The 27,608-nt window shown below is 36.3% G+C and overlaps 3 protein-coding genes across 4 annotated transcripts; all 3 read right to left on the bottom strand.

Annotated features, from left to right (window-relative positions):
• Positions 1-13: 13 nt before the first annotated feature.
• On the bottom strand, positions 14-3,532 carry LOC137032386 (B-cell receptor CD22-like). Its single transcript, XM_067404142.1, has 7 exons — positions 3,528-3,532; positions 2,558-2,847; positions 1,901-2,170; positions 1,720-1,822; positions 1,560-1,605; positions 1,096-1,367; positions 14-949 (listed from the first exon to the last, which is right to left on the bottom strand). Exons 1-7 carry the CDS (start codon positions 3,530-3,532, stop codon positions 916-918), a joined length of 1,020 nt encoding a protein of 339 aa, XP_067260243.1. The 3' UTR covers positions 14-915.
• Positions 3,455-14,785, bottom strand: LOC137032229 (uncharacterized). The gene is made up of 5 exons (XM_067403901.1): positions 14,427-14,785; positions 14,031-14,093; positions 13,516-13,854; positions 10,222-10,476; positions 3,455-5,235 (listed from the first exon to the last, which is right to left on the bottom strand). The coding sequence occupies exons 2-5, from the start codon at positions 14,083-14,085 to the stop codon at positions 4,877-4,879; spliced, it is 1,008 nt and encodes a 335-aa protein (XP_067260002.1). The 5' UTR covers positions 14,086-14,093; positions 14,427-14,785; the 3' UTR covers positions 3,455-4,876.
• Positions 14,786-16,931: 2,146 nt separating this feature from the next.
• On the bottom strand, positions 16,932-27,237 carry LOC137032230 (CXADR-like membrane protein). 2 transcript variants are annotated; one of them, XM_067403904.1, is made up of 8 exons: positions 26,745-27,237; positions 26,349-26,425; positions 25,825-26,172; positions 18,475-18,726; positions 17,947-18,037; positions 17,749-17,797; positions 17,549-17,629; positions 16,932-17,463 (listed from the first exon to the last, which is right to left on the bottom strand). In XM_067403904.1, the coding sequence occupies exons 2-8, from the start codon at positions 26,401-26,403 to the stop codon at positions 17,446-17,448; spliced, it is 894 nt and encodes a 297-aa protein (XP_067260005.1). In that variant the 5' UTR covers positions 26,404-26,425; positions 26,745-27,237; the 3' UTR covers positions 16,932-17,445. The 2 variants fall into 2 exon arrangements, with proteins under 2 accessions (XP_067260005.1, XP_067260004.1); XM_067403903.1 differs by having other exon boundaries at positions 26,349-26,411.
• Between the last annotated feature and the right edge of the window lie 371 nt (positions 27,238-27,608).

Genomic DNA, 27,608 nt, shown 5'->3' with positions numbered 1-27,608 from the left:
CCACACTAAATGAGGGAACTAATGAGGTAATTAATGAACACCTGGTGAACAAAATTACACTGACAGAGAAACTAGGTAAACTTATTTTGATATCAAAAACATAATGCTGACATTAGCGGCATTTAGCAACTTTCTGAGTGACTTTAGCTGCTTTCCAATGAAAATAGTTGACAACACTGTACGGAGGAACATTATTTTGGTAATTACAGATGTGTTCAAGGTTACAGGTGATCGCCTTATGTGAATGTCACTATAATGACATCAAAACTCTCAATAAGAAAATAAATATGGATCTGAAAAATGTGAGCAGGTAAATGTAAATTATTATAACTTGGCTAGCCTATTTATAGACATAATGATTCAAGGCAAAAGATGGTTTTACAATGTATTCCTCATTTAAATTTTGTTAAATTTGTACAAAGATTATGCACATAGTGAACAAAGAGTTTTAAGCATTTTTTACTGTATTAGAGAAATGAAAAACATGAAAATACAATACCCGTCACATTACAGTAATGAGAGTTTGGTGTAAAATGTGCTACATTGTCATGACAATGATGTCATAATGAGACTTTCTGATAATGATCAGATTTAATTAATTTATCAATAAAATCACACAGTTTGACGAGACGAGAGGAAACATCTGTTCTGCTCTGACTGTACAAAGCGAGAGCTAAAAGACCTTTGAATATTACAGGTATCAGTGTGTGTGTGTGTGTGTGTGTGTGCGTGTGTGTGCAATACTGACAATCAAGATCATAATAAAAGAGCTGATTATAAATCTAAATGCATCCATATCTAAACAGAAAAACAGTTCCCTAAATGTATAGGTGAAATCAATAGGAGAGGGAAATGGGAACATGACCTGTGCTGGACTCAAATCCAGTTCTCCAGCATTGATAAACCACATGATCTTTACTTGCATGAGCTGTAGATCACATCCTCAGATCTGGGGAGAAATGAAATATGTTAATGTGGCGTTTCAGAAAGTCCCACCAGCAGAAGACAATCCAACATCTCAACAACACAAGAACGAGAGCTCTGATTCATCATTGATCATGTTTTATTGGGTTCAGATGAATGATGGTTTCTCACCTGTTGGCTTCAGATGGATGATGCGTCTCAATGGTCTGACAGTCGTTCTCTTCAGTCTTCTTCATGTCTTTGTTCTTGAAGTGATGGACACTGGCATACTGAACCTCTCCAACATCTCCAGAGTCTGTTTCTGCTTGTTTTCTCCCGGAGCGTTCGGGTTTCTTTGCTTTAATGTTGGCATACAGATCATCTCTCTGATTGGCTGATACGAGTGAATACAGTGGAACGTCATTGGTCAGAGCCGTTTCTGCTGATCTGTCAGAGCGATCCTCCTGCAGTTTATCACAGAAAATATCACAGAAATATAACAACAGATCAATCATTCAGAAACACGTGTGACTGTGAGTTACTTTAACATTATTTTCCAGATTGTCTTCATGTCAAATATTTATCAATGTTTGTATTATCTAGTTAAATATAATATCCATGTCATTGTAGATTCAGATATGAATCATCAAACTTGCCTGATTTTGTCTGATAACTTCAGCTCCACCATCTCTCCTCTTCTTCCTGGAGAAATTTTTTTTTTCGTTAGAAAGTACTGAAAAGTTTTATTTATAGTGGTTTAAGTTCAACAAATTTTGCAAAAGAAATGAATGCAGGAGTTGCTCAACATTCACTCACTTTATGAACACAATGATGATGATGATGATGATGATGATGAAGATCAATCCTCCACATCCCAACACGATCCCAGAAACTGTGTGCAGAGCAGCTCTCTGAACCCCTGAAACAAGAAGATCATGAAGATCATTTCACACATGAGACAGATGAACCTGAAAGAGTGTCTGTTTATAGAAAATACCTTTAACAGTGAGAGAAACAGACGCTGATCTCTGAGATCCATATTTATTCTGAGCCTCACAGTAGAAGCGTCCACTGAAACTGGAGTTAAAGCTGGAGATGCTGAAACTCTGTCCAGATCCAACAGCTGAGGTTTCATCCTCCTTAAACCAGCTGAAGTTCAGAGCAGGAGGGTTTGAATCACTGCTGCAGTTCAGAGTCACTGAATCTCCTGACACTATTTCACCAGACAGATGGACACTGATGGACACTGACACGCTCTTTGGAGGATCTACATGAAATACATGTAAAACAGAAAATAAAATCATTATTTTATTTATGCCATTAATTCCATAATCATTATTAATGATTACTGAATGTATCTGTAAGTAGAAATCAAAAGTGATGAAAAGGTGCAAATCTACATCTGAACTGGTGCAAAGTCAATAAAACAATATTATATTTTTCAACCCAGGATTCATAAAAAGAATCACTAAACAGATTCATGCTTTACATTAATTTTGCGTATTAATAAACTAATAACAATAAATCATGTCTAATAAACAAAAATGTAATGCAGTCTGTATGATTGGGCCTGAAATGATCAAACAAATCTGAACTAAATTCTGAATAATCTGTGAAATATTTCACTAATATTAATGAATCAGTTTGTACTCACATTCAACATGAAGATAAACAGCAGGAGAGATCAGATGATCATTATTTCCTCTTATTTCACACTGATAGTTTCCTTCATCAGATCGACTGACTGACTGCAGATGAAGCTGATTCACTGTTTGATCAGATAATATCTCTCTGTTTCTGAACCAGATGAATGTTGTTTGTTCAGTCAGAGAGCAGCTGCTTTTACATGTCAGAGTGACTGAATCTCCCTCTTTCACTCTCTGCTGTGTCTCCACCTGCAGGTCTGACACAACAACAACAACAACAACAACAACAACTGATTGACTGTCATCATCACAGTATTCCAGAAAGCAGGTTATGCAACATATCCGGGTAATTTTACTCAGAGTAAATGGATAACCTCAACTTTCAGTTCCAGAAAGGTCACTTTCAGGGTATGTAAGTAACCATAAATAACTTACTCTCTGAACAAATCCTGCTCTGGAGCAGCTCGTGTTTCAGCGTTAGTTTCTTTCAGAGATGTTCAGCGCATGATGAGGCTCCAGTGAGCAGAACAGATTTCACACAATCATATATTATATAGATATATAGTATTACTTAACAAAGCAACAGGGTTGTTTTTATTCTCTTCACACATAGATGTACATTCATAAAAACTGATACAGCCATATTACCTTTGAAAGCACAGACTGTTTTTAGATCAATTCATCTATTTTTTTAATTTATATATTTAGCATCAAACAAACAATATAATTATTGTTCACAGTAATAAAAAATGATTAATGAAAGATTAAAATTAAAAGATAAGATTTTAAAAAAATATGTAAAAAATGCCCAGTAGGTGGCGATATGCACTAAGAATGTAAATTGCCATTAAACAAAAGAAGAAGGAGGAAGGAACACTATGGAACACTTCGGCTGCGTCCAAAAACCTAGGTAGATGTCTTGCTGCCGCTGTCTTATAAGAGAATGACTTGTACGGCAGCATTTGTGCATGAAGGTACCTCATGAAATTGATTTCGGACAGACTTCTGAGGCAGCGTAACAGTTTAATGATCTACAGCAATATAGCGCGAGCTTTGGTGAGAACTAAACAATTATTACAGTAGTAATTTCTCGATAGAAATGATATAAAAATTGAAATATTTATACACAAACAGAGCAGCAAACGCAACTTTCGGACGCCATTTATTTTTCTAGCTCAACTGTCACAGAATGGAAAGCACAGGATTGTGGGATATCAAAGGCAGCTAAGGATACATCCATGTTTCCTTCAAAAATCGATCTGAGGAAGGCATCTCATGAGACAGGAAGTGAAGCTAACATTGGATTCGGACGTGCCTTGATGCCTTACTACCTTGAAATGTGTCCTCAGAAGGCAGCATTTTCCAGTTTTCAGACACAGCTTTTTTCTTAGAGTCCGTTTTGTGACTCCTGGATTCGCTCTAGGTTGAGAATGTCTTCATATGGTCTCCGTTAACTCTGAGTTTCATACTCTGCACTGAAAAATGTTTTTATTCATCCAATTAAAAAAAAAATTAGGTTAATGGTTCACATCTATATTTTATAACTGTTACGGTGTAGGTTGTTGCAGAGACGACGCTTACACGGACTTCTACAAAATAGGATTATTTATTAAACGAAGGAGAAGGAACAACCAAAACACACTTTACTAACAATAAAAAGGGAGTGAGTCCATTATAAAGGGTGTGCAGATGATGAAGTCCAGGTGCAGGTGATCAGTGATGATGGGGAGATGACGAGGAAGTGAGTGCAGGTGTGGAAACAAGGAGGATGATGGGAAATGGAGTCCAGGACAGAAGGGAACTGTGACAATAACTTGAACCAATGAAAATTAATATATTGCTCTAAGCATTATTTTCTATGCCTTTGAAAACTATTTTATAAAACCTGGCTCAAAGTATATTTTTCTTGTTAAAGAAAGTCAATTAATTTAAATTCTGGTTTTGATCTAAACAAACAGATATAGATTTAATCAAAACAAAAATTATAATTTAAGAAATAATGTATTTTTTATTGGCTCAAGTTATAAAATATAGATGTGAACCATTAACCTAAATGTTTATTTGGATGAATGAAAACATTTTTTCAGTGCGGGTTGCTGAACTTACTCCAGACCTCGAGTATCAAGGTTTGTTAATCAACGAGAGTTCAGGGTTTATGTGAGGATAAGTTAAACTTGCTTTCTGGAACACCCCCAGCATCATGTGATAATACTGAAATAATAACATTAAAACACTAAACTCAAGCACTTCAGACAGCAGTTATAATAAACAGCTTGATGTTTCTGAGGCACAGATGATAGTTTATTCAAAAGATAATAAAAATGTTTCTATTTCTTGGAGTTCACTTGACCTGTGACATCAAGACGAGCTCCAGGAATCACTGTCCATCTTATATTCTGATAACCTGTAAATCTGCAGTAGTAGACGTGTTTATCAGCTTCTGTTACATTCGTCAAAGTGATGCTGTGAGTGTCTTTATCTTCACTGTGACACTGAACTCTTCCTCTCTTCTCTGGATCTGAACACAGATCAGGTGATTCTCCAACAGGTTTGGTCCAGAAAGCTTTTATGAGTTTATAACTCTGAGGATATGTTAAAGTACAGGATATTTTCACTGTTGATCCCTTTAATGCACAAACATATGAAGGGCTGTAATTCACTCCCCAATCCTGCAGACCAGCAACCCCTGAAACACAGAAATGAGGAAAATAATTAAAGAGACTTTCAGCAACAAACAGAAATATTTAAAGGTGTCATCGAATGAAAAATTGAATTTATATTGGCATAGTTAAATTACAAGAGTTCAGTACATGGAAATGACATACAGTGAGTCTCAAACTCCATTGTTTCCTCCTTCTTATATAAATCTCATTTGTTTAAAAGACCTCCGGAAAACAGATGAATCTCAACATAACACAGACTGTGACGTAACAGTCGGGATCATTAATATGTATGACCCCAATATTTGCACATATGCCAGCTCATGATCGAGGCATTAGACAAGGGCAGCCAGTATTAACGTCTGGATGTGCACAGCTGAATCATCAGACTAGGTAAGCAAGCAAGGACAATAGCGAAAAATGGCAGATGGAGCAATAATAATGTAATGGTTCATAACTCGAATTGGGATCCATTTGCATGCTTTAATGGTAAAGAATAGTCGTACAGGCAAGGGTCGAACAGGAGCAGACAGGTGTAACATAGGCAGGCAGAATTGTGGTCAAATAACAGGCAGATAGGTCGGGACAGGCAGATATCACTCACAGAACATCAAAACAGTCGGGGGTCAATAGACAGGCAGCTCAGGGTCAGTAACGGGATACAGCAAGGTCAGTAACAGGTAATCAAACAGGATATAACGCTCAGAAATGTTCACCGTGGCAAAACAAGACTTCACGATCAGAGAGAGTGATAGGGAGTCTCTTATATTCCGTGTAATGGGTAACAGCTGGTGCGGTAATCAGCCCAGGGTATGTGCTTCTGGGAAATGTAGTGTGTGTAAGTGTGTGTGGGTGTCAGTATTCAGGTGAGGGCTCCCTCCGATGGCCAGAGGAGGGAATCACGGAGTTCGTCTCTGTGACAAATAACTGACATGATCCATGATAACATGATATTTTTAGTGATATTTGTAAACTGTCTTTCTAAATGTTTCGTTAGCATGTTGCTAATTACTGTTAAATGTGGTTAAAGTTACCATTGTTTATTACTGTATTCACGGAGACAAGAGAGCCGTCGCTATTTTCATTTTTAAACACTTGCAGTCTGTATAATTCATAAACACAACTTCATTCTTTATAAATCTCTCCAACAGTGTAGCATTAGCCGTTAGCCACGGAGCACAGCCTCAAACTCTTTCAGAATCAAATGCAAACATCCAAATAAATATTATATTCACAGGAATCAATGTATGCATGATGAACACTTTGTAAAGATGCATTTTGAGGGTTATATTAGCTGTGTGAACTTTGTGTTTGCTGTTTAAGGCAGTTGAGAGCTCGTGGGGGCGGGGGAGTAGGAGATTTAAAGCGGCCGCGCGCTTAATCGGTGCATATGTAATAATGGCTCAAAATAAGCAGTTAAAAAATTAATTTAAAAAAAATCTATGGGATATTTTGAGCTGAAACTTCACAGACACGTTCAGGGGACACCTTAGACTCTTAGAAGAAAAGGTTCTATATAGAACCAAAAAAGGTTCTATCAGGCGCGTCATATATGGAACCCCTAAAAGGTTCTATATAGAACCCTTTTTAAGGGTTCAATCAAAAGAACCCTTTATTTTAATTAAATTTTATGAATTAACCTGCTTATATAGTTACTTTATCACTAGAAAAACTTAAATACCCATAGGCATAACACATCAAAATAATATGTAATCATTTAAGACATTTTTATTAGCATTTACAATGACACGAGCAATATAAAACACACTGAAATTCATAGAGCAATAGTTAGAAGAGTTAACATAAATAAATGTTTCTAAAAAAAATGAACTAAAAGACTAGCTAGTAGAATTGTTTTTAAATTCATAAGCGTTAAATGATAATTTAACAATCAGATAAGCATTTAAACAATAAAAACAAATGACCCATGGTAAATTCAGTACTGAGAAGGGCTAAATAGTGCTGAATGAAAGAAACTGGCTTTTGGATGCTCCATATTGAACAAAAAGTAGACAGCCAACAGATACTTTTGACATCTCTGTGTTTTCAATCAGGGGCACGTCCATTTTGATGCGGACTCTCTTTGCGTTCAGGGGGCTTGACATCCTAAGATGGCGATGCAAGTCAGAAAAACATTTATTAGACTTATGAAGAGTACAGTACAACAGAAAACAGAAAGGAATCTCTCACAATTACATCTTAAAACTTACGTGAATCATAGAGGAGTGTGTTATTTTCATCTTATTGAAGTAATGCTGCACTCCAGAGTCCATCCCTGCAGTGAGAGTGAAAAAAATAAATATTAATTTATTATTATTAATTATTGCATTAAACATGGTGTGGCGACCAGGGCGGGCGAGAGCCGTGAGGGAACGGCGCGAGGCCGGTGACGCGAGTGATAATGAGCGTCACCTGCGAGGCGTGCCGGCCTCGAGTCTCTCACGGAGGAGCTCCGGAGGCATAAAAGGAGGAGCGACTACAATGAAGGACGAGAGAGGACCAGGCCTGGATATTATTTTATGTTTTATTATGTTTGTGTGGCCGGCAGACGTCCGCGAGGGTCTGCCGGCATTACTTTCGTTTTGTTTGTTTATTTTATATTAAAGTTTTGTTGAATGTTCGCCGGTTCCCGCCTCTTTCCCATTTACGAACTGTGTTACACATGGAAAATAGAAAACAGGGTTCATGCAGGTTTCAGTAAGTCAAATTTAAGACCTTTTTAAGACATTTTAAGACCATAAAGATTGAAATTTAAGACCTACACGACGCACTACCAAAAAATATTCAAATCAAAGAAATTCTGAAAAAATCATTTTATTTCAATGAATTCAATCATTGAAAAAGCATTAATTTAATTTACAGATAAAGCAATCACATTAGTAACCTTCCACAAAGTAACCTAACCCCCAAAGGTTATTCGACGGAGCTGCGATGATATTGCGCTGGAGACCGGAGGGACCAGGCATTGAGGAGAACGACGGCAGTGGTGAGGCTAATTGGCCGAGTCTGCTGAAGGCATTTTGCAGCTAGCTTGTGTTTCTCAGCTCTGGCGTGTGACTCCAGCACCTTCACACCAGAGTCCCTGATTGATTTTTTTTTTTTTTTGCAAAGTTTGCAGTGAGCATCGTACATGGAGCTGGGTACCGCTTGTAACCAACAGCAGAAATCGCTGTGATTAGCCATGTCTCGTTGAAAGTAACTCTGAGGAGACACAGACGTATTTCGCGGGCAGGTATTGCATTTATCACGGGATTTGTAGTTTTATCAACGCGTATACCAACACCAATATACCCGAGAAAGAACTACGACTCGCTACTTTTTTGCTACTTTGTAATAACTTTCAGCAGGTAACGTTTCTGGAAATGGGTAAAAAAAAATTTAGACCTGACTAAATTAAATTTAAGAACTCGGATGAAAATCTGGCCGTTTTTAAGACTTTTTAAGACCCCGCAGGAACCCTGAGAAAAACAAATATAAGCCACTTCAGATTTGCAGATTTACAAGTTTCCCAAAGTTGGTACTGTGAGTAAAAATAATGTACTTTTTTGTGTTATTGGTTTGCAGTTTAAGGTCTTTTCTTCATCTTTATTTTATAATGCATCTTCAAGAACCAAATACAGTGTTTAGCATAAATTAGGCCTTCAATTAATTCAGAAAAAAAGTGTGCTATAACTGCAAACACCAAATACTCACAGCTACTGTATATCCACAGAAGAAACATCTTCATCAGCTCCTCTCTATGTTCTTCGGGGTTTCTCTTGAATTCATGTCTATAACAGTGCGGTCTGGCTGTGATCACGTGATTTGACTGCTCCTGAAACATCGTTTTCTTATGCGTTTTCTAGGTCCAATACAATCTACAGTACAAAGAAAAGTGTCTTAGAATATAACATGAACTCTGGCCACCATTATTGATCAGTCCACAACCGTTTTTTAAAAGAGATTTTAGGAATTCATGTAAGAAATGACAAACCTCCTGGCGGAGAATAGCGCAGGCCCGGACAGCGCCGGAAAACCACATTTCTTCTTTTTGCTTCTTGAAAAAAAAATGTAAGGTGTGTAAATATATCAAGGATTTAGGCAAATGTAATTAAAATAACGTAAGAGATATTAATTTTCTCACTTACCAATTTAATCATCGTCCTCTTGAGCGCTGAGCTCAAACGGACATCCGTAACGGTTGAAGTTTAAAATGCTGCGTTCACGCGCATTGTAATTACTCGCGCACGACGCGCGCGGCTGAAATCCGACACTGCGCGTGCAGACAGTTCAGAACTGATCAGCGCATACACATGCAAGTTATTTCTGTTTATGTCGAAGATCGTTTAATGGATCTGTTTGGAGGGTTGAGTTATAAGAATTGACTTTCAGAATCTAAGTAATTCCTACAGGATTTTCTTTAACCAGCAGATGGCAGAATTCTGCCCCTAGCGCCTACATCCAGAAACAACGTAGGCTATATTTAATTTAGATTTTTTTTTTTTCATTACAGGATAATGCGGCAATTAGTTTTTTCTAATAAACCTATTAAACTTGAAAATGTATATAAGTTTGTTTTCTTAAGAATGAAAGGCGTGCCTAAGTAAAATTGAAGTAAAAACACAAATATAATGTTCAATAGTGTAATCATTTGTGCCAAAAGGGTTCTTTCTCCTTATATAGAACCTTTTAGGCAGAAGGGGTTCTATAAAGTTGGTTAAAGAACCTTTTTTTCTAAGAGTGTAGACTTATATTACATCTTTTGAAAAGGGGTTCTAGGGCACCTTTAATTTTCTTCTGCACTTTTTATAACACACTATCAGAGATTTCAGTTGTGTCTAGAACGGATGTGCCTGAAGCCGAATATTATGTTCAGAAAGGAAATGATGTATTCTATGGAGCGACCAAAGGGACATGGTGATGGAAAAAAATATGAGATGGGAGGAAAAAATATATTTCAATGCTTTTGTGTTCTCTCGCAATTATATAGTGTGAAATATTTAATTAATGTTAATGAATCAGTTTGTACTCACAATCAACATAAAGATAAACAGCAGGAGAGATCAGATGTTCATTTCCTCTTACAGCACCACATCTGTAGTTTCCAGCATCAGAACGACTGACTGACTGCAGATGAAGCTGATTCTCTTTCACAATTCCTCTAGTGAATCTCAGTGTGTTTCTGAACCAGATGAATGTTGTTTGTTCAGTCAGAGAGCAGCTGCTTTTACATGTCAGAGTGACTGAATCTCCCTCTTTCACTCTCTGCTGTGTCTCCACCTGCAGGTCTGACACAACAACAACAACAACAACAACATCTGATTCACTGTCAACTTAGAGAGTTCACAAATTAAAATCAGTTATTTTTATCATTATTTATGATTTTGTTTTTTTCTAAAGCTGCTAAACTTTCTTTTTCAGAACACAAAAGGAGAAAATTGAAAGAAAAAACATCCTGCTTGTACATCCAGCCGGTTGTTTTTGCAAAATAAACTTCATCAGGGTGATCAGGACGTGTGACAGTCAGGGATTATTCTGGGATAACAACCGGCTGGATCTACATTATCCCACTTATTACACAGATACTTGCCACATAAGTCAATAATTAGACACAAAATATTGATTTAAGTTGAAATATTTTATTACTTCATTAAACACAAGCTTCTGTGAAGAAAAGATTCCCAGCATCAGCTTTGAGCCGAGATCAACAAACAAGATCAAACAAGATGGACATTTAAAGATAATGTACAGTCAAATCACTTATTACACAGCTTTACACCACATTAATAATGATGGAGACATGAAATATTGATTTGAGAAGAAACTTTTAAAATCATAACTGATTATTATCTTAAATTTCATCATTATTTCTGATTATTATCTTATAATCCATTACAGTGAACAAACAATCATTCTAGAAACAACAAAATCACTTCAACAATATTACCGTAGGTCTACTATTACAGTGTTGCTATTGACGACGGACATTATCGGGAAATAGAGTCAAAGCGACACGCATCATAATCTGAAAACCACGCCCACCGGGGAAACAATCCAATCGTCTCCATTGATTTGTATTGCGTGAGGCCGCCTGCTTGTCATTTCTGACTTATAACACAAAACAGAACAATGTCTAAAAGCTGCTATATTGTATTGTTATATTGTGTAGACAACTCATCAATTAAATATTTACCATCTTATATTCTGCATAATTGGGTGTTTTTAAATAAACACTGACAAAAACTATTCAAGTGTTAGGGCTCGATATGATGATATATATAACATTGATATAAGTGATGACTCGGATTTAAACCTACCTATACTGCAGTGGCGAGCGGTGACTTTTTTAACCGGGTATGCTGGGTGGTGCATCATGTAAAAAAATGTGGAATGGGTTTATATATCTTTTTTTTTTACAGTCTATGGTTTATAGCTAATAAACGAGACGCTTGCGTTTTCAGTGTTAGTTTACTCATTTATTGCTCATGACACACAGCAACACAGCGAGAAGTATTTCTAATATGTTGGAGCTTTTATTGAGCCCATATTTACCTGTTGAGACGTGCCGTCACAAGCACCTGTAAGAGCTTTTGTGATGTTTGAGTCGACAGAGGCGCGACATGCGAAAGGTGCGTTTGCAAAATATGCTGTATTTTTGTAATCCTCTAGGTGCCGCTAGAGTCACAGAAACGACCTTTAAACGTATCAGTTTGCGACAAAGATCTAAATCAGACACGACAAATAAAACACCATTGCGTCACTTTAAATGTATGCCAGAAGTATTTTTAAACTAATAATTAAAATAAGTATAACATAATAAGTAATAATTTAGCAGCCTATTATAAATAAAAAATAAAATGTAATTATAATCAATATAAGTAGGCTAAATAAAAAATAATATCAGTATTCTTTAAAAAATAAGTTGAAATTGTGCAAACTGACTTTTAACAAACACACAGATATCGATTAACATCCTCTGATAGTTACAGTAGGACTGTCTTAAACAAGTTTTGACAAGTTTTCATTAAAAAAAATTCTCGATGGTGAAAATGAAATACTATGAAAATAGTTTTAGTTTTGGGTTTTTTCCCCATTTGGTTAAGTCTAGTTTTTTGTATCAAATACAATGTGATTTTCGGTGATCGAGATCTGGCAGCAGCTCATTTTTCCTCTTGGGAGAGCGATCCGCTCACAGCTTATCCTGCTTATGAAAAACGCCATAGACCAGCAAACCAATGAGAACGCGGGACGATGATGACGTTCCAAAACAAAAGCGTGAAGGCGCAAAAGCTGCAGTAGATCAGGAAGTCTCCGTAACTGGCAGAGTTAAAGAAAATTACCGTCGTTTGGCAAATAAATAAATCACGGACAGTTACATACTACATAATATATTTTTTTAATGTTAATATTAGTTGCCGAGTCCACGAATGGCTTGGGTATGCAGAGCTTATATGGACCGCACGACACTGATATATTGTATTTATATAAAGTGTTTATTTTGTAATTTGCTTTATGTGTTTCCCCGGTGTCGAAATCAGGCACATATAAATGTCAGGAAACACAATTTCTGGCTGCATGTCAATATCCATGGATTAGGTTTCTTTGACATGTTATAAGAAACATGTTATAAAAAACTTTCGAGTCCAACCTTTAGTGTAATCATTTGTTTTACTCGTGTTTTCTCAGTTTCCCCTATTAAATCCAGTCATGCAGCAGCTCTTTAGCTACTCAGTCCAGCTGAGGGAGCGCGTTCCGGCGGGAAAGTGACATCAATGTTGCAAATGACCAATCAGAATCAAGCATTTTAGAGACTAATGTCTAATAATATATGGCTCTTAGATAATACAAGTCACTTGTTCAGTTAAACAGTAAAATGAGATGTGAATGATGAACTTCCTCAAGATTTAAAAAGAATACGAAAACATCAAAACACTCGTATGAAACTCGTGCGTATATTCAAGTGCTGAAGACAAACGACAAGCTTTGATGAGAAAAAAAAACAGTGCAGTTTATTATTGAGTACAGATCTGTGCTAAATATGATATTACATTGTGGTTTGTTACTTTGTTTCTCGATTAAACTCTATTGCACAACACTTGAATATCAGTCAAAAGTCACATGATTTTAAGACAATTCTGTACTTAAAAAAGCTTGAAGAAGGAGTCTGCTGACATTATATGAACAAGAACAATCAGGACATTTTATGAAATATCTCCTTTTGTGTTCCAACAAATAAAGAAGGTCATTCGTCAGATTCAGTAACATAAGGAAGTGTTTGATGTGTGTGTGTGTGTGTGTGTGTCTGTGGTGTGTTTCACTAGTTTTACCTGTGACGTCAAGCTGAACTCCAGGAATCCCCGTCCATTTTCCACCATCAATGTTTGTAGTAAATCTGCAGTAGTAGACGTGTTTATCAGCTTCTGTTACATTCGTCAAAGTGATGCTGGAAGTGTCTTTATATTCACTGTGATACTGAACTCTTCCTATTTTTCCTGGGTCATTTTTCAGATCAGGTGATTCTCCAACAGTTTTGGTCCAGAAGGCTGTTCTGATCACATGACCATGAGGATATTTTAAAGTACAGGATATTTTCACTGTTGATCCCTTTAATGCACAAACATATGAAGGGCTGTAATTCACTCCCCAATCCTGCTGACCATCAACCCCTGAAACACAGAAATGAGAAATAAAGAGGCTTTCAGGTGTTTTAATCAAATAACTTTTAACTTCTGAATATTTTTATGTCAGCTGACAGTAAAACACTGATGTCAGTTTGTAAGTGTGAAGATCTCAATCATCTTTAGTTCAAATATCTGTATAGTGAGTGAAACTGAAGACTCACCCGCAGTCATGATCACTACGATCAGAGGAAGAGACTTTATGAGAGACGACACCATAGTGACTTCTGCAATCAGAAAACTGACGATTATCACATTATGAGCCTCATCTCTATACAACATCACAAACTCTGTTTGACAGATGAAGCACATGATGATTTCAGAATAATTCACGGCTCATTGAAGGCTTGACGTGAACTGATGATGTTTCTCATGTCAGGCCTCGTGTGTCTAAAGAGCTTCACACAATATTTACACATGAATCTACAACAGATATTGAGCTTCTGGAGTTCAGATCACTTCATCAAATAAACATTCACCTAAAACAGTTTGATAAATATCAGTCGTAGCCCTACTAAATGATTTTAACTCATAAACAATAATGGTAAAAATGTTCTTACCGCTCTGCAGTGTCAGTGTGTCAGTGTCGACGCACAAATGACAAAATCATCATCAGTTTAAGCCGTCAAACGCCTGCAGTTTTCACACTTTATAAAGTGCAGCTAAATGTTGGTCTTCCTCTTCCTGGTGATGTGTGACCGTCATCTCAACTAAACAAGAACAACTGGAGAAGAGAGTTAATGTCTCCAGATGTCAAACACAAGCTTTATCTCTGTAGAGCTCACTATTGTTAAATCTTTGTGAGAGAATATGAGAAAGATGTTTGCTTTGAGAAAGAACAGTTAAAGATGTTCATCATGTCTGCAGGAGCGTCTGAGCAGCATCTTTACAGCTCTTAGTTTCACTTCCTCTTTCTCACACAAACTCTGTTTAACACATGAAGCAGTGGACGACACACACACACACACACACACACACACACACACACACACACACACACGTGTACCACAGTCTGAACCATCAGCAACTACATTGTGTTTAACTGGGTCAGTGCCAGTTTCACACCAGACTGACGACAGATACAGTAAAAAATAGTATTGAAGGTCCAAAAACAAACAAACAAACAAACAAACAAAAAAACACTAAATACATCATCATATTAATTCCCCAAGGGGGGGACTCATTACTCAAATCTTTTCTGCACTTCCATTGACTTTACTGTCATCTAGTGGCCAAAAAGATGAAGTGCACTTTACTGCCCATCACTGCAGCTGCTTTTACATCTGGGCCCGTATGTATAAAGCCACTCAGAGTAAAATTTTAGTCTTAAGTGTGTCAAAATTCTAAGAATGATGTAATTTTACTCTTATTCTTAGACTTAAGTGAATAATTGTGATTCATAAAGTTTCCTAAGTGTCAAGACTAGGTCTCAGCTCCTACATTATTTAAGAGAGCTGGAGAGGTGTCTTAACCTAGTTAAGAGTAACAAGATGGCAGCAAAGAAGAGACACACGCTTTCCAATGAAGATCTGATGTATTGGAGTTATATGATGACATGGAGTTGATAAAATGATATAAACTTAATTGTCAATTCTTTTTGTAACTAATCTAAAAAGAAATGTAATAACTTTAAATAAATGTTATAAATATTACTTAAACAATAATATATTTAATGCATTTTAACACATTTAAAGGTGCTATATGCGATTTCTCAAATTCGTTGTTGAACACTGTTGATATTTGAAATAAACAAACACACCCCTCTCTTCATTGCTTCAAACTCCAATCTTAACCCACCCTGTGTTTTTCTTTTATTATTGTTATTATTATTTTTTATAATGTGAAATGTGCCACTTCAGCTTCGTCTGTTTGATTGCGCCTCCGCCACAACTGATTCTTATTATTACTATTATATTGGTATTATTGTGTAATCACAACACATTTGCTCAAAACTTGTCAAATTCATTAGTGTATCCATTCTGTTAAAAACAACTTTTATTCCCCAAATACCTCGACTGTAATTTGCAGAATTACATGATTCTACCCTTGAATGCCCCTTTTATGGAGAGTCACCAGACTTGAGTTGCAAAGTTGATGAAACATGATTTTGAGGTTTTGGTGTTTTAGTATTAAGCCCACTAGATGGCAGTAAAAGCTGTTTTTTCTCCTTGAAACACTGGACTTGTGTACAAAGTTACCATGGAAACTTGTATATCCATATTCCTGCATAATGTTCTCTCTAATGTCCGGAGAATAATCTTTATGTGTCTCCTCCAGTAAAATCAAATTTTCTTTACTGGTAAATCCGCGCTAAAAATAATCCTTTATGATGTCTTCCATTTTATGTATAATAATAACGAAGCAGCAATTCTGATGGTCAATGAAAGGAAATGCAAGCAAAGTAAGAACTGTGAGAAATAGTTTCACACAACTGTGAGAAAAAAAGTTGCAATTACTGTTTTTATTTTTTTATTTAGTGGCTGAAATGGGCTTCCATAAACATCCCTGCAGATAGTATCTATTAAAGTGTGTAAAAAGGAGCCCAACACACTTCAGAAGGACATGATGATAAACTGAGAAGACTCGCAGAAGGTGAGTCTCTAATTATTTATGTAACAGAAGATCTTTCCAGCAGTTGAAGAGTGAATGATCAGCACCTCGGACAGCGCGTGACTGCACACCTCTACAGCCTCACCGACCTGAGCGCCGGGTTTGAAGTCGGGATTTAATCGAAATTGGTTAATTTGATCCATGTTATCATCTCATAATCTTTAACGCTCTCTTCCTGTGATAATCGCTTGTCTCTGCTGATGTAACTTTACAATTAATATTAATTATGAACTATTCTGGTTCACTGTGTTTGAGTATTTAGATTTAGTCCAAACTGAGTATTCTAGTTCATCACTTTATTTCTGGCCTTTTATTACTTTATAAACCTGTTGTGTTTATTAGTATGACTCTAGATGTCACAAATGAAATATCAGTTATAATGTCAGTTATAATAATAAAATACACAGCAGCTATGAGAGAAATGTTTGAGATCTCAGTCTTTTAAACACTACAAAAATGATTAAGTTCCTCCAGTAAAGATGCAGTAGAATAAAATCCAGTCAACAGAGCATCAGACATGACAGAGAAACTGAGACTTTAATACAATCAGATTCAGATTGAACTGAGTTTAACATGAAAATACTGCTTAACTGTGAAATTAACATACATACATTCAATTTTAATACTCAAGTGAAGCAGAAACTAGTTTTCTGCTAAAACGCATTTGCTTATGAAGCACAAAACGTGACATTCAGGCTAAAATATAGATTTACAAGACTAATAGAAAAAAATAATTCTGCAAACTCTTATAAGCTCAATTACAATATACACAGTTTAATAAATGAGAATGTTATTGATGATGAAATTATGTTCATGAGCTGATAATGATGGGCAGTTTCTGAGGAGCTTCAGTTGTTTCATATTAGCAGTAATACAGTGAGGAGAGTTTAATGTGGATCTGCTGAAGTCACTGCTAGAGTCTCATGTTCAGAAGATCTGGACTGAAGCTCAAGAGCCGTGTAGGTGTCATCAGGAGCTCTGAACAGACTGTGAGAGACAGATCAACAAACAGCCTGTTTATGTGTGGATCTGCTGAATCTGACTGTAAAAAGTGTTGGAGACATTTACTGACTGTGATTGTGCTGTAAATGTCAGCAGATGTTCTGGACGCTGGATCCAGAGCTGCGTATGTATCGTCACTCGCGTCAGCCGTCTATAGAGAGAGATTTCTACACTGATATTGCTTCATGTACACTATTGTATTCATAGTTCAATACAACAATACAATCAGTTGTTTCAGTTGTAGATGGAGGAGTGTGTTTGTCGACTCGCCTGCTTTTGATTCACGCCTTCAGATCCACCTTCTCTCCTCTTCTTCCTCCTGAAAACAGACAGAAAACTATTAAAAATGTATTAAAATATATTAAAAAAGAAAATGATTGCAATATAGTCCATTTAGTTTAGACGTGAGATTGTAGATTTTGTAGATTTTTAGTGAATAGATTTAGTGTGCAGATAAACTTCACTCACTTTATGAACACAATGATGATGATGATGAAGATCAATCCTCCACATCCCGCCACGATCCCAGAAACTGTGTGCAGAGCAGCTCTCTGAACCCCTGAAACAAGAAGATCATGAAGATCATTTCACACATGAGACAGATGAACCTGAAAGAGTGTCTGTTGATGGACACTGAGATGCTCTTTGGAGGATCTACATGAAATACATTTAAAATACAGAAATATATATTTATTGTTACCAACGATTACTGAAGTGAATCTGTAAGTAGAAATCAAGAGATTTTATTTGAGAGATGAGATCTGAAAGGTGAAAATCTGAACTGATACACAATAAACAATTTTATATTTACTGATTCATCAACTTCAGATTCATGACGAGTCTTTAAACACAGACTCAGATTCATCAATTCATTTTACCTTAGTAAGAATAAATCATGTTTAATCATGCAGTCTGACATTTTAAAACAAAGCTGAACTAAAATGTATTTTGAATAATCTGTGATTCTCTGATATTAATGAATCAGTTTGTACTCACATTCAACTTTAAGATAAACAGCAGGAGAGATCAGATGTTCATGTCCTCTTACAGCACAACTGTAGTTTCCTTCATCAGATCGACTGACTGACTGCAGATGAAGCTGATTCTCTTTCTCAATTCCTTCAGTGAATCTCAGTGTGTTTCTGAACCAGATGAATGTTGTTTGTTCAGTCAGAGAGCAGCTGCTTTTACATGTCAGAGTGACTGAATCTCCCTCTTTCGCTCTCTGCTGTGTCTCCACCTGCAGGTCTGACACAACAACAACAACAACAACAACATCTGATTCACTGTCAGCTTAAAGTGAGAGTTCACCCAATAATAATCAGTCACCCTTGTGTTGTTCTAAAGCCACATGATCTTCTTTTTTCAGAACGCAAAAGGAGAAAAATTGCAACAACAAAAAAATCCTGCTTGCAACTTCAATAGCATTTAAACTGAACACAAAATGAAATGTGAACGGTGATGTTCTTCAGACATCCGAAAACATTCCCACACAACTTTTACCATTCAGCAGTTCCCAAGGCATACAGCAGGGTTTGATGAGAAACCTTAGAGCAGTTTATTACTGAGTGAAAATCTTGACTTGGCTCAGATTGAGAACTGTCATTCTGACTACAACAAGAAATCATCTTTTCCTTTCTTTTTTAAAATGTTATTTATTTTTTGTGGCTGAGCTCCCTCATTGAGCTTTTTTGTCAGTTAGTGCATTTTGTGTTGATTCTTTGTGGAAATAAGTCATAAGTCACATAATTTTAACCTGTTTTTCAGACTTCTGGTTGGAGCGGCACCATGTAAAGATGTAGAGCTGTCGAGCCCCTCATGAGCAACTTCAAATTCCATTTATATTGCTTTTATTTTATTTCCTGATGCTTTTCACATGAGCAGCACGACACATGCGTGTGATGCTGATGCAGGAGCCGGCAATAATGAGCCGGCGTTTGGATGTAGAACCTGGAAGCGCTGCACTGTCAATACAACGTAAACAGCATATACTGTAAAAAAAATAAATAAATAAATCGTAAAAATGATCAGTGACTGTCAGCTACGGCTGCCAAACAAACCTTAAAATTAAAGTAAAATATTCTAATTTAAAGCTGCAGTCCGCAACTTTTTTAGGTTAAAAATTATCCAAAGTCAACTTTTGAACAAGTACATAACCAGCCAGTGTTCAAAACTATCTAATTATCTTAGCTCGATTCACAACGGTAAGCTTGTAATAATGTTTTATAATAAGCGCGACATGGCGGTTTTCTGCGGGAAATTCAAGCATGCAGCAGTTCGTCTGTGCGTCAAAGGAAGGAGTCCCGTCGAGTCAGTTATATCATGTGAGGAAGCTGCCGGTAGCGGCACATTTATAGCCTTTTCTCACAGCAGCTGAAATAATTAAACTTATTTTGATGGCGGATTGAAATCCAGAAAGATCCAAATGACAATCATCAGTGACAACTGGAGATTCACTCGTAGTCAAAAAGCAAAAGACTTCGGACTGTGGAGTGGATACAGAAATTGAAATCTACATATCTACAGTCTAATACAGTGATTCTCAACCGGTGGGCAGTGGCCCACTAGTGGGCCTTGGAGCGCCATCTAGTGGGCCGCGTAAGCAGTGTTAGACTACACCCAAATTATTATTTTTTTTTTTTTTATTGACAAATCTTGATATTTTCTAATTATCTAATTATTCTTATGAATTTATGTGACCAAAAACACATATTATGTGACAGTCAAGTCAAGATGCATTATCTAAAAGGTAGTTGATTTTTAAACATCGCAACACCAATCACGTCGCAATGTCAAATTGAACATCTGTTCGATCAAATGCCGTAACATTATGTTACTATAAAATGGATCATTTTCTGAAAAGAAATGCAGATTTCCCCTCTTCTGGTCTATGTATCTGCCTCTGCTGAATTATTTTTATCCTCGGTGGGATAAAAAAAATCCTCCCTGTGTTATGCTAGGCCTACTCCACAAACCGCCAACAGAGCATAGTATGGAAGCCCGTTTCCGCCAAAAAAAAAAAAACGCCACTTAAAAATAAAAAATAAAAAAAAGCCACTAAAAAAAGAAAAAATTAATTGCGACTTTTTATCTCAGAATTGCGAGTTATAAAGTCAGAATTCTGAGATATAAAGTCGCAATTGCGTGATATAAAGTCAGAATTCTGAGATATAAAGTCGCAATTGCGTGATATAAAGTCAGAATTCTGAGATATAAAGTCGCAATTGCGTGATATAAAGTCAGAATTCTGAGATATAAAGTCGCAATTGCGTGATATAAAGTCAGAATTCTAAGATATAAAGTCGCAATTGCGTGATATAAAGTCAGAATTCTGAGATATAAAGTCGCAATTGCGTGATAAAAAGTCAGAATTCTGAGATATAAAGTCGCAATTGTGTGATATAAAGTCAGAATTCTAAGATATAAAGTCGCAATTGCGTGATATAAAGTCAGAATTCTGAGATATAAAGTCGCAATTGCGTGATATAAAGTCAGAATTCTGAGATATAAAGTCGCAATTCTGACTTTATATCACGCAATTGCGACTTTATATCTCAGAATTCTGACTTTATATCACGCAATTGCGACTTTATATCTCAGAATTCTGACTTTTTATCACGCAATTGCGACTTTATATCTCAGAATTCTGACTTTTTATCACGCAATTGCGACTTTATATCTCAGAATTCTGACTTTTTATCACGCAATTGCGACTTTATATCTCAGAATTCTGACTTTATAACTCGCAATTGCGACTTTATATCTCAGAATTCTGACTTTATATCACGCAATTGCGACTTTATATCTCAGAATTCTGACTTTTTATCACGCAATTGCGACTTTATATCTCAGAATTCTGACTTTATAACTCGCAATTGCGACTTTATATCTCAGAATTCTGACTTTTTATCACGCAATTGCGACTTTATATCTCAGAATTCTGACTTTTTATCACGCAATTGCGACTTTATATCTCAGAATTCTGACTTTTTATCACGCAATTGCGACTTTATATCTCAGAATTCTGACTTTTTATCACGCAATTGCGACTTTATATCTCAGAATTCTGACTTTATAACTCGCAATTGCGACTTTATATCTCAGAATTCTGACTTTATATCACGCAATTGCGACTTTATATCTCAGAATTCTGACTTTTTATCACGCAATTGCGACTTTATATCTCAGAATTCTGACTTTATAACTCGCAATTGCGACTTTATATCTCAGAATTCTGACTTTATATCACGCAATTGCGACTTTATATCTCAGAATTCTGACTTTTTATCACGCAATTGCGACTTTATATCTCAGAATTCTGACTTTATAACTCGCAATTGCGACTTTATATCTCAGAATTCTGACTTTTTATCACGCAATTGCGACTTTATATCTCAGAATTCTGACTTTTTATCACGCAATTGCGACTTTATATCTCAGAATTCTGACTTTTTATCACGCAATTGCGACTTTATATCTCAGAATTCTGACTTTTTATCACGCAATTGCGACTTTATATCTCAGAATTCTGACTTTTTATCACGCAATTGCGACTTTATATCTCAGAATTCTGACTTTATAACAATCTTTTTTTTTTTAAACATCGCCGAGTAAAACACTGCGTTTATATAGAACTGTCTCTTTACGACCACAACAAACGGGACATTTTTCAGACGGGCATTCCGAGTTCGCCTCAGCGCCAGGCGCAAACCAAACAAGCGCGGAAAAGGTGTTGGGTGACTATGAGGGCGCTTCAGTTGAACAACAGTGAACTGTTGGTCAGATGAGATGTTGTCAGCCTATGTCGGTATGTCGGTAAAATTAACACGACTGCTCACGACGCGCACTCAAGAATTGCATGCGCAAATGCGCCGGCGCGCGCTGCATAATTACTTTATTATAGCTTATATGAAGCGCAAAAGAAACTACGAGCAATGACCGTCATTTATCTGTTGTAAGTTAAGTCATGAAATTACCACGCATGCGATTAAAGCTGCCTCAAAACTGTGCATGTTGTTGACATGGTTTTAAAGCTATTGTTTTCCAATTTGTTGGACTTAAAACGTCTTAAAAATGCACATATGTACACCAAAGAAATCTAAATTTTCTCGGGGGAGCATGCCCCCGTACCCCCTCTTCTGTAAATGAATAGAGAGAATGTTACAGGTATTTTAGCATGGATGTTATTATTAATTAATTTGTTAAAAGAGTGTTCCCCTTGTGTGTCTGAACCAGTCATTGGTCCTACCTGCCCTGTTACAAGAATAAATGGTTAAAGTTACTGAGTAAACCTGCCAAGTCTTTTTTTTATGCAAGGACAGTTTTCATCTATAGCCTATAGCTGATTTGACCTAGTCTGCTACAGTGGCATAACAGATTAACAGTGGAGTATACCATTGTCAGTGTTGGGGAAGCTACTCTGAAACTGTAGTTTGACAAGCTACAAGCTACTCATGAATTAAAGTAGTTAAACTACTGTCAAGCTACCCTTTTGAAAAAGTAGTTAGCTACACTACAAGTTACTATCAAAAAGTAGCTAGCTACATTGAAACTACTTTTAATTTTTTTTTTTTTTTTTTTTTTTTAATGACAGAGCATATTACAAATAACTGGATAACTGTTAATGAAGAATGTTTAAGTAAGATGTTTGGGGTTTAAACAAAGCAATGCATTACAATTATGATTTCGAAGCACAGTGTTTTATTTTGTAAACTATATCAAAAAATACAATACTCAAATGTATAGCTACTCAAATGTCAATATTCCTATATCTCACACTGACTCTCTTTGCACGCTTTATATATAAAAAAATTCTGAATGTATTATAAAATTTGTTTTTCATGCGAGAGGACCGACGACCAGTTGCTCTCTGCAGTTTCAGAAGTGATTTCTAGCCTACATAGAAATGCAGGATCCACGCTCAAAATCGCTGCCATAACCATAACACGGGACAAAAATATGCAATAATAAAAATAAGCATAAATGCAGACTAGAAAAATATTCGAATTTTTGTATCAATATTTTTGAAATTCTATTCCAATTATTTGTAAAATGACAAACATCTTAAATGTCTCACTACGCAAATCGCTTCTCGCGTGAACATTCTTATACCCAAGCAACCGATTTTATTAGATCAGCGCACTAAGCTATGTTGTTGTTTTCTGTTCAGTTGATGGGTGCTTTGCCAATGCAATGACTCAAAACACAGCGTTAGTGATCTTATGTTCATCATAAAACTGGCGGGACAGATTAGACTATGGCGGGTCACCACTGCAATAATATAGTTTGCATAGCCTACATTTGATATAGACTGCAATAAAGCAGAACAATCCATTTAAAAAGGCTATTATTCACCTGTTTGCGCTTGAAGTCTTCGGCAAAGACAGCGTTTTAATCATGTTTTTAACCTTTAATAATCGATTTGTGCAGTGTGAACCCACTCCTGTCCTTTACATAGGCCTAATCATCAGGCGATCTCTTCTCGATGAACTGCTGATGAACTTATAAAGCCGCAAGATGCGTTACATAACAATAGATGGCGGTAATGCACGATATTAGTTCGTGATCTGAAGACGCTGTGCTGCTTTATGAATGAGCTCGTCAGAACGCAACACAAAACGGAATGTAGCTTGTAGCTTTTGGTCGCGCTACACCGATACTTGCTTGAAAATGTAGTTAACTACTGGAAAAGCTACACTGTTTTAAAAGTAGCTGAACTACGTACAAGCTACTGAAAAATTTAGTTAAACTAGTATCGCCGCTACATGTAGTTAACTACTCCCCAACACTGACCATTGTACTTTTTGAATTTTCTGTTATTCTTTGTTCATACTATCATATTTGGAAAGGTGGTCCTCGGAATGCTTTTAAACAGTCATTGGTGGGCCATGAGTTGCAAAAGGTTGAGAACCCCTGGTCTAATATACACTAAATACACAGTCACTCAATGCTGATGTTGTTAACATTAACATTTGAGAATAAAATATAACAGTAATAATAATTAGCATGGTTTGGCATGATCCGAGCTAAGCGATCGTTAGATTTAATCATCATTGGCAGCGTGATTTATTGTAGGCCTAATGCTTTTTTCCTCAGTTGGTCAAAACAAAAGTGGCAGAAATGTTACTTGTTCAGATGATATTTTCCAGTGAAAATTCTTATATTGGTCATACTTTCAAGACATAGAATCTGTGATTCTGAAGTTCAGTATCCACACCGGTGCGGTGACTGACAGCAAACATTAGATTCATCTGCGCTGACGAGCTGTGCCGAGACACAACGCACGTACAGATAACTGTTCCGCATATGACTGCAATCGCAGGTTTCAAACAGAGGTGGCGACAAAGAGGAAAAACTGCGGACAGCAGCTTTAAGTAAAGTGTAAAAAACTTTAACAGAAATTTTCATTAATATTTTTCTACAGAAAAATGTTGTTATTTACATGTATTTCCTGAATTATTATAATAAAACACCTTCACTGCAAAAACACAATCTTTAAATAAAAAAATAAAAAAAACGGTCAAATGACTTTCAGCAACGGCTGCTAATCAAAGCCTGTAAAATAAATGTAAAACATTCTAATTTAAATAAAGTGCAAAACACTCTTACAGTAAAAAAAAAACACTGTTATTTTACACATATATCCTAAATTGTTACTAACAAAACACATTCACTGTAAAATGTGAATCTCTTGTATTTAACCAGAAAGAGCACACATGAACGAATTAATATAACTATATGTTACTCCCTCTGAAATAAAGCAATATGCAGCACAACACCAGTGTTTTCTGGCTCATTCTGGACTGAAGCACAGGCTCTACTCTCCAGCACAATGGTGACCCACAAAACAGACGATACAGAAACATTTTAAATCCCAACAGAACATGAAACACTAACAGATCTCTCAAGATCTCAGCATCTTCACTTATTACAGTCCATTTTCATTAATTTGTTTCATATTAAAGTTCTTATTGAGAATTAATAAGAATAATAAGTGTCTGCTGGGAAACTTCCTGCTAAAACTTTATAAGAATGTTAGGAGATGATGTTCTATCAATGTTATCACTAAACATGTTTAGAATGTTTTTAGAGGATGTTATCCTACCTTTCAGGAGAACATTCCGGTAACAAAAATAAATCTAGCTGCTGAAAACATTACAAGAACATAATATAATGTTCTCAGAACATTCTAGAACAATAGAATTTCTGTCCTCACATTGTGACTATAGTATGAGCACACAGTGAGTGTGTTGTGAGGTTACACTGTTAGATCACTGTGAATTCAATTTGTTCAATGGGTAATATGTGTGTTTCTCTGGTCTATTTCTGAGAGTTCACTAGTTTTACCTGTGACGTCAAGCTGAATTCCAGGAATCCCCGTCCATTTTCCACCAGCAATGTTTGTAGTAAATCTGCAGTAGTAGACGTGTTTATCAGCTTCTCTTACATTCGTCAAAGTGATGCTGTGAGTGTCTTTATATTCACTCAAACACTGAATCCCTCCTCTCTCCTCTAGATCTGAACACAGATCAGGTGATTCTCCATCAGTTACAACATGTTTGGTCCAGAAGACTGTTCTGATCACATGACCAGGAGGATATTTTAAAGTACAGGATATTTTCACTGTTGATCCCTTTAATGCACAAACATATGAAGGGCTGTAATTCACTCCCCAATCCTGCTGACCATCAACCCCTGAAACACAGAGATGAGAAATTAAGAGGCTTTCAGGTGTTTTAATCAAATAACTTTTAACTTCTGAATAATTTTATGTCAGCTGACAGTAAAACACTGATGTCAGTTTGTAAGTGTGAAGATCTCAATCATCTTTTGTTCAAATATCTGTATAGTGAGTGAAACTGAAGACTCACCCGCAGTCATGATCACTACGATCAGAGGAAGAGACTTTATGAGAGACGACACCATAGTGACTTCTGCAATCAGAAAACTGACGATTATCACATTATGAGCCTCATATCTATACAACATCACAAACTCTGTTTGACAGATGAAGCACATGATGATTTCAGAATAATTCACGGCTCATTGAAGGCTTGACGTGAACTGAAGATGTTTCTCATGTCAGGCCTCGTGTGTCTAAAGAGCTTCACACAATATTTACACATGAATCTACAACAGATATTGAGCTTCTGGAGTTCAAATCACTTCATCAAATCAACATTCACCTAAAACAGTTTGATAAATATCAGTCGTAGCCCTACTGAATTATTTTAACTCATAAACAATAATGGTAAAAATGTTCTTACCGCTCTGCAGTGTCAGTGTGTCAGTGTCGACGACCAAATGACAAAATCATCAGCACACTTTATAAAGTGCAGCTAAATGTTGGTCTTCCTCTTCCTGGTGATGTGTGACCTCATCTCAACTAAACAAGAACAACTGGAGAAGAGAGTTAATGTCTCCAGATGTCAAACACAAGCTTTATCTCTGTAGAGCTCACTATTGTTAAATCTTTGTGAGAGAATATGAGAAAGATGTTTGTTTTGAGAAAGAACAGTTAAAGATGTTCATCATGTCTGCAGGAGCGTCAGCAATTTTACAGCTCTTAGTTTCAATTCCTCTTCCTCTTTCTCACACAAACTCTGTGTTTAACACATGAAGCAGTGGACGAAACACACACGTGTACCACAGTCTGAACCATCAGCAACCACATTGTGTTTAAGTGGGTCAGTACCAGTTTCTGACAGAAAACACAAGCATTGAGACACCAGACTGACGACAGATACAGGAAAAATAGTATTGACCGTCCTCAGAAACACTAATACATTATTTAGATTTATATATATATATGGTGGAATTGAATTCACTACTCACTTCCATTGACTTTACTGTCATCTAGTGGCCAAAAAGATGTAGTGCACTTTACTGCCCATTACTGCAGCTGTTTTTACATCTGGACTCGTCTGTATAAAATTTCTCAGAAATGCTCTTGAGAGTTGTCTTTATCTTTGACTAAAATGTTAAAAATGTTACAAAGACTTTTCTAAGAGTAGGAGACTTTTATAAAGAAGCTAAAAGCAACTTTTAGTAAAGTGTAAGACTCAAGATTCTGATTTACAGTTTTTTCCAATTGCTAATACACTAAAATGACATGCACAGCACAATTATTT

Source organism: Chanodichthys erythropterus, chromosome 12 (assembly GCF_024489055.1).
Source record: "Chanodichthys erythropterus isolate Z2021 chromosome 12, ASM2448905v1, whole genome shotgun sequence".
NCBI lineage: Eukaryota > Metazoa > Chordata > Actinopteri > Cypriniformes > Xenocyprididae > Chanodichthys > Chanodichthys erythropterus.
The sequence above is the reverse complement of the archived record's forward strand: the minus strand, read 5'-3'. Positions and strand labels throughout refer to the sequence as shown.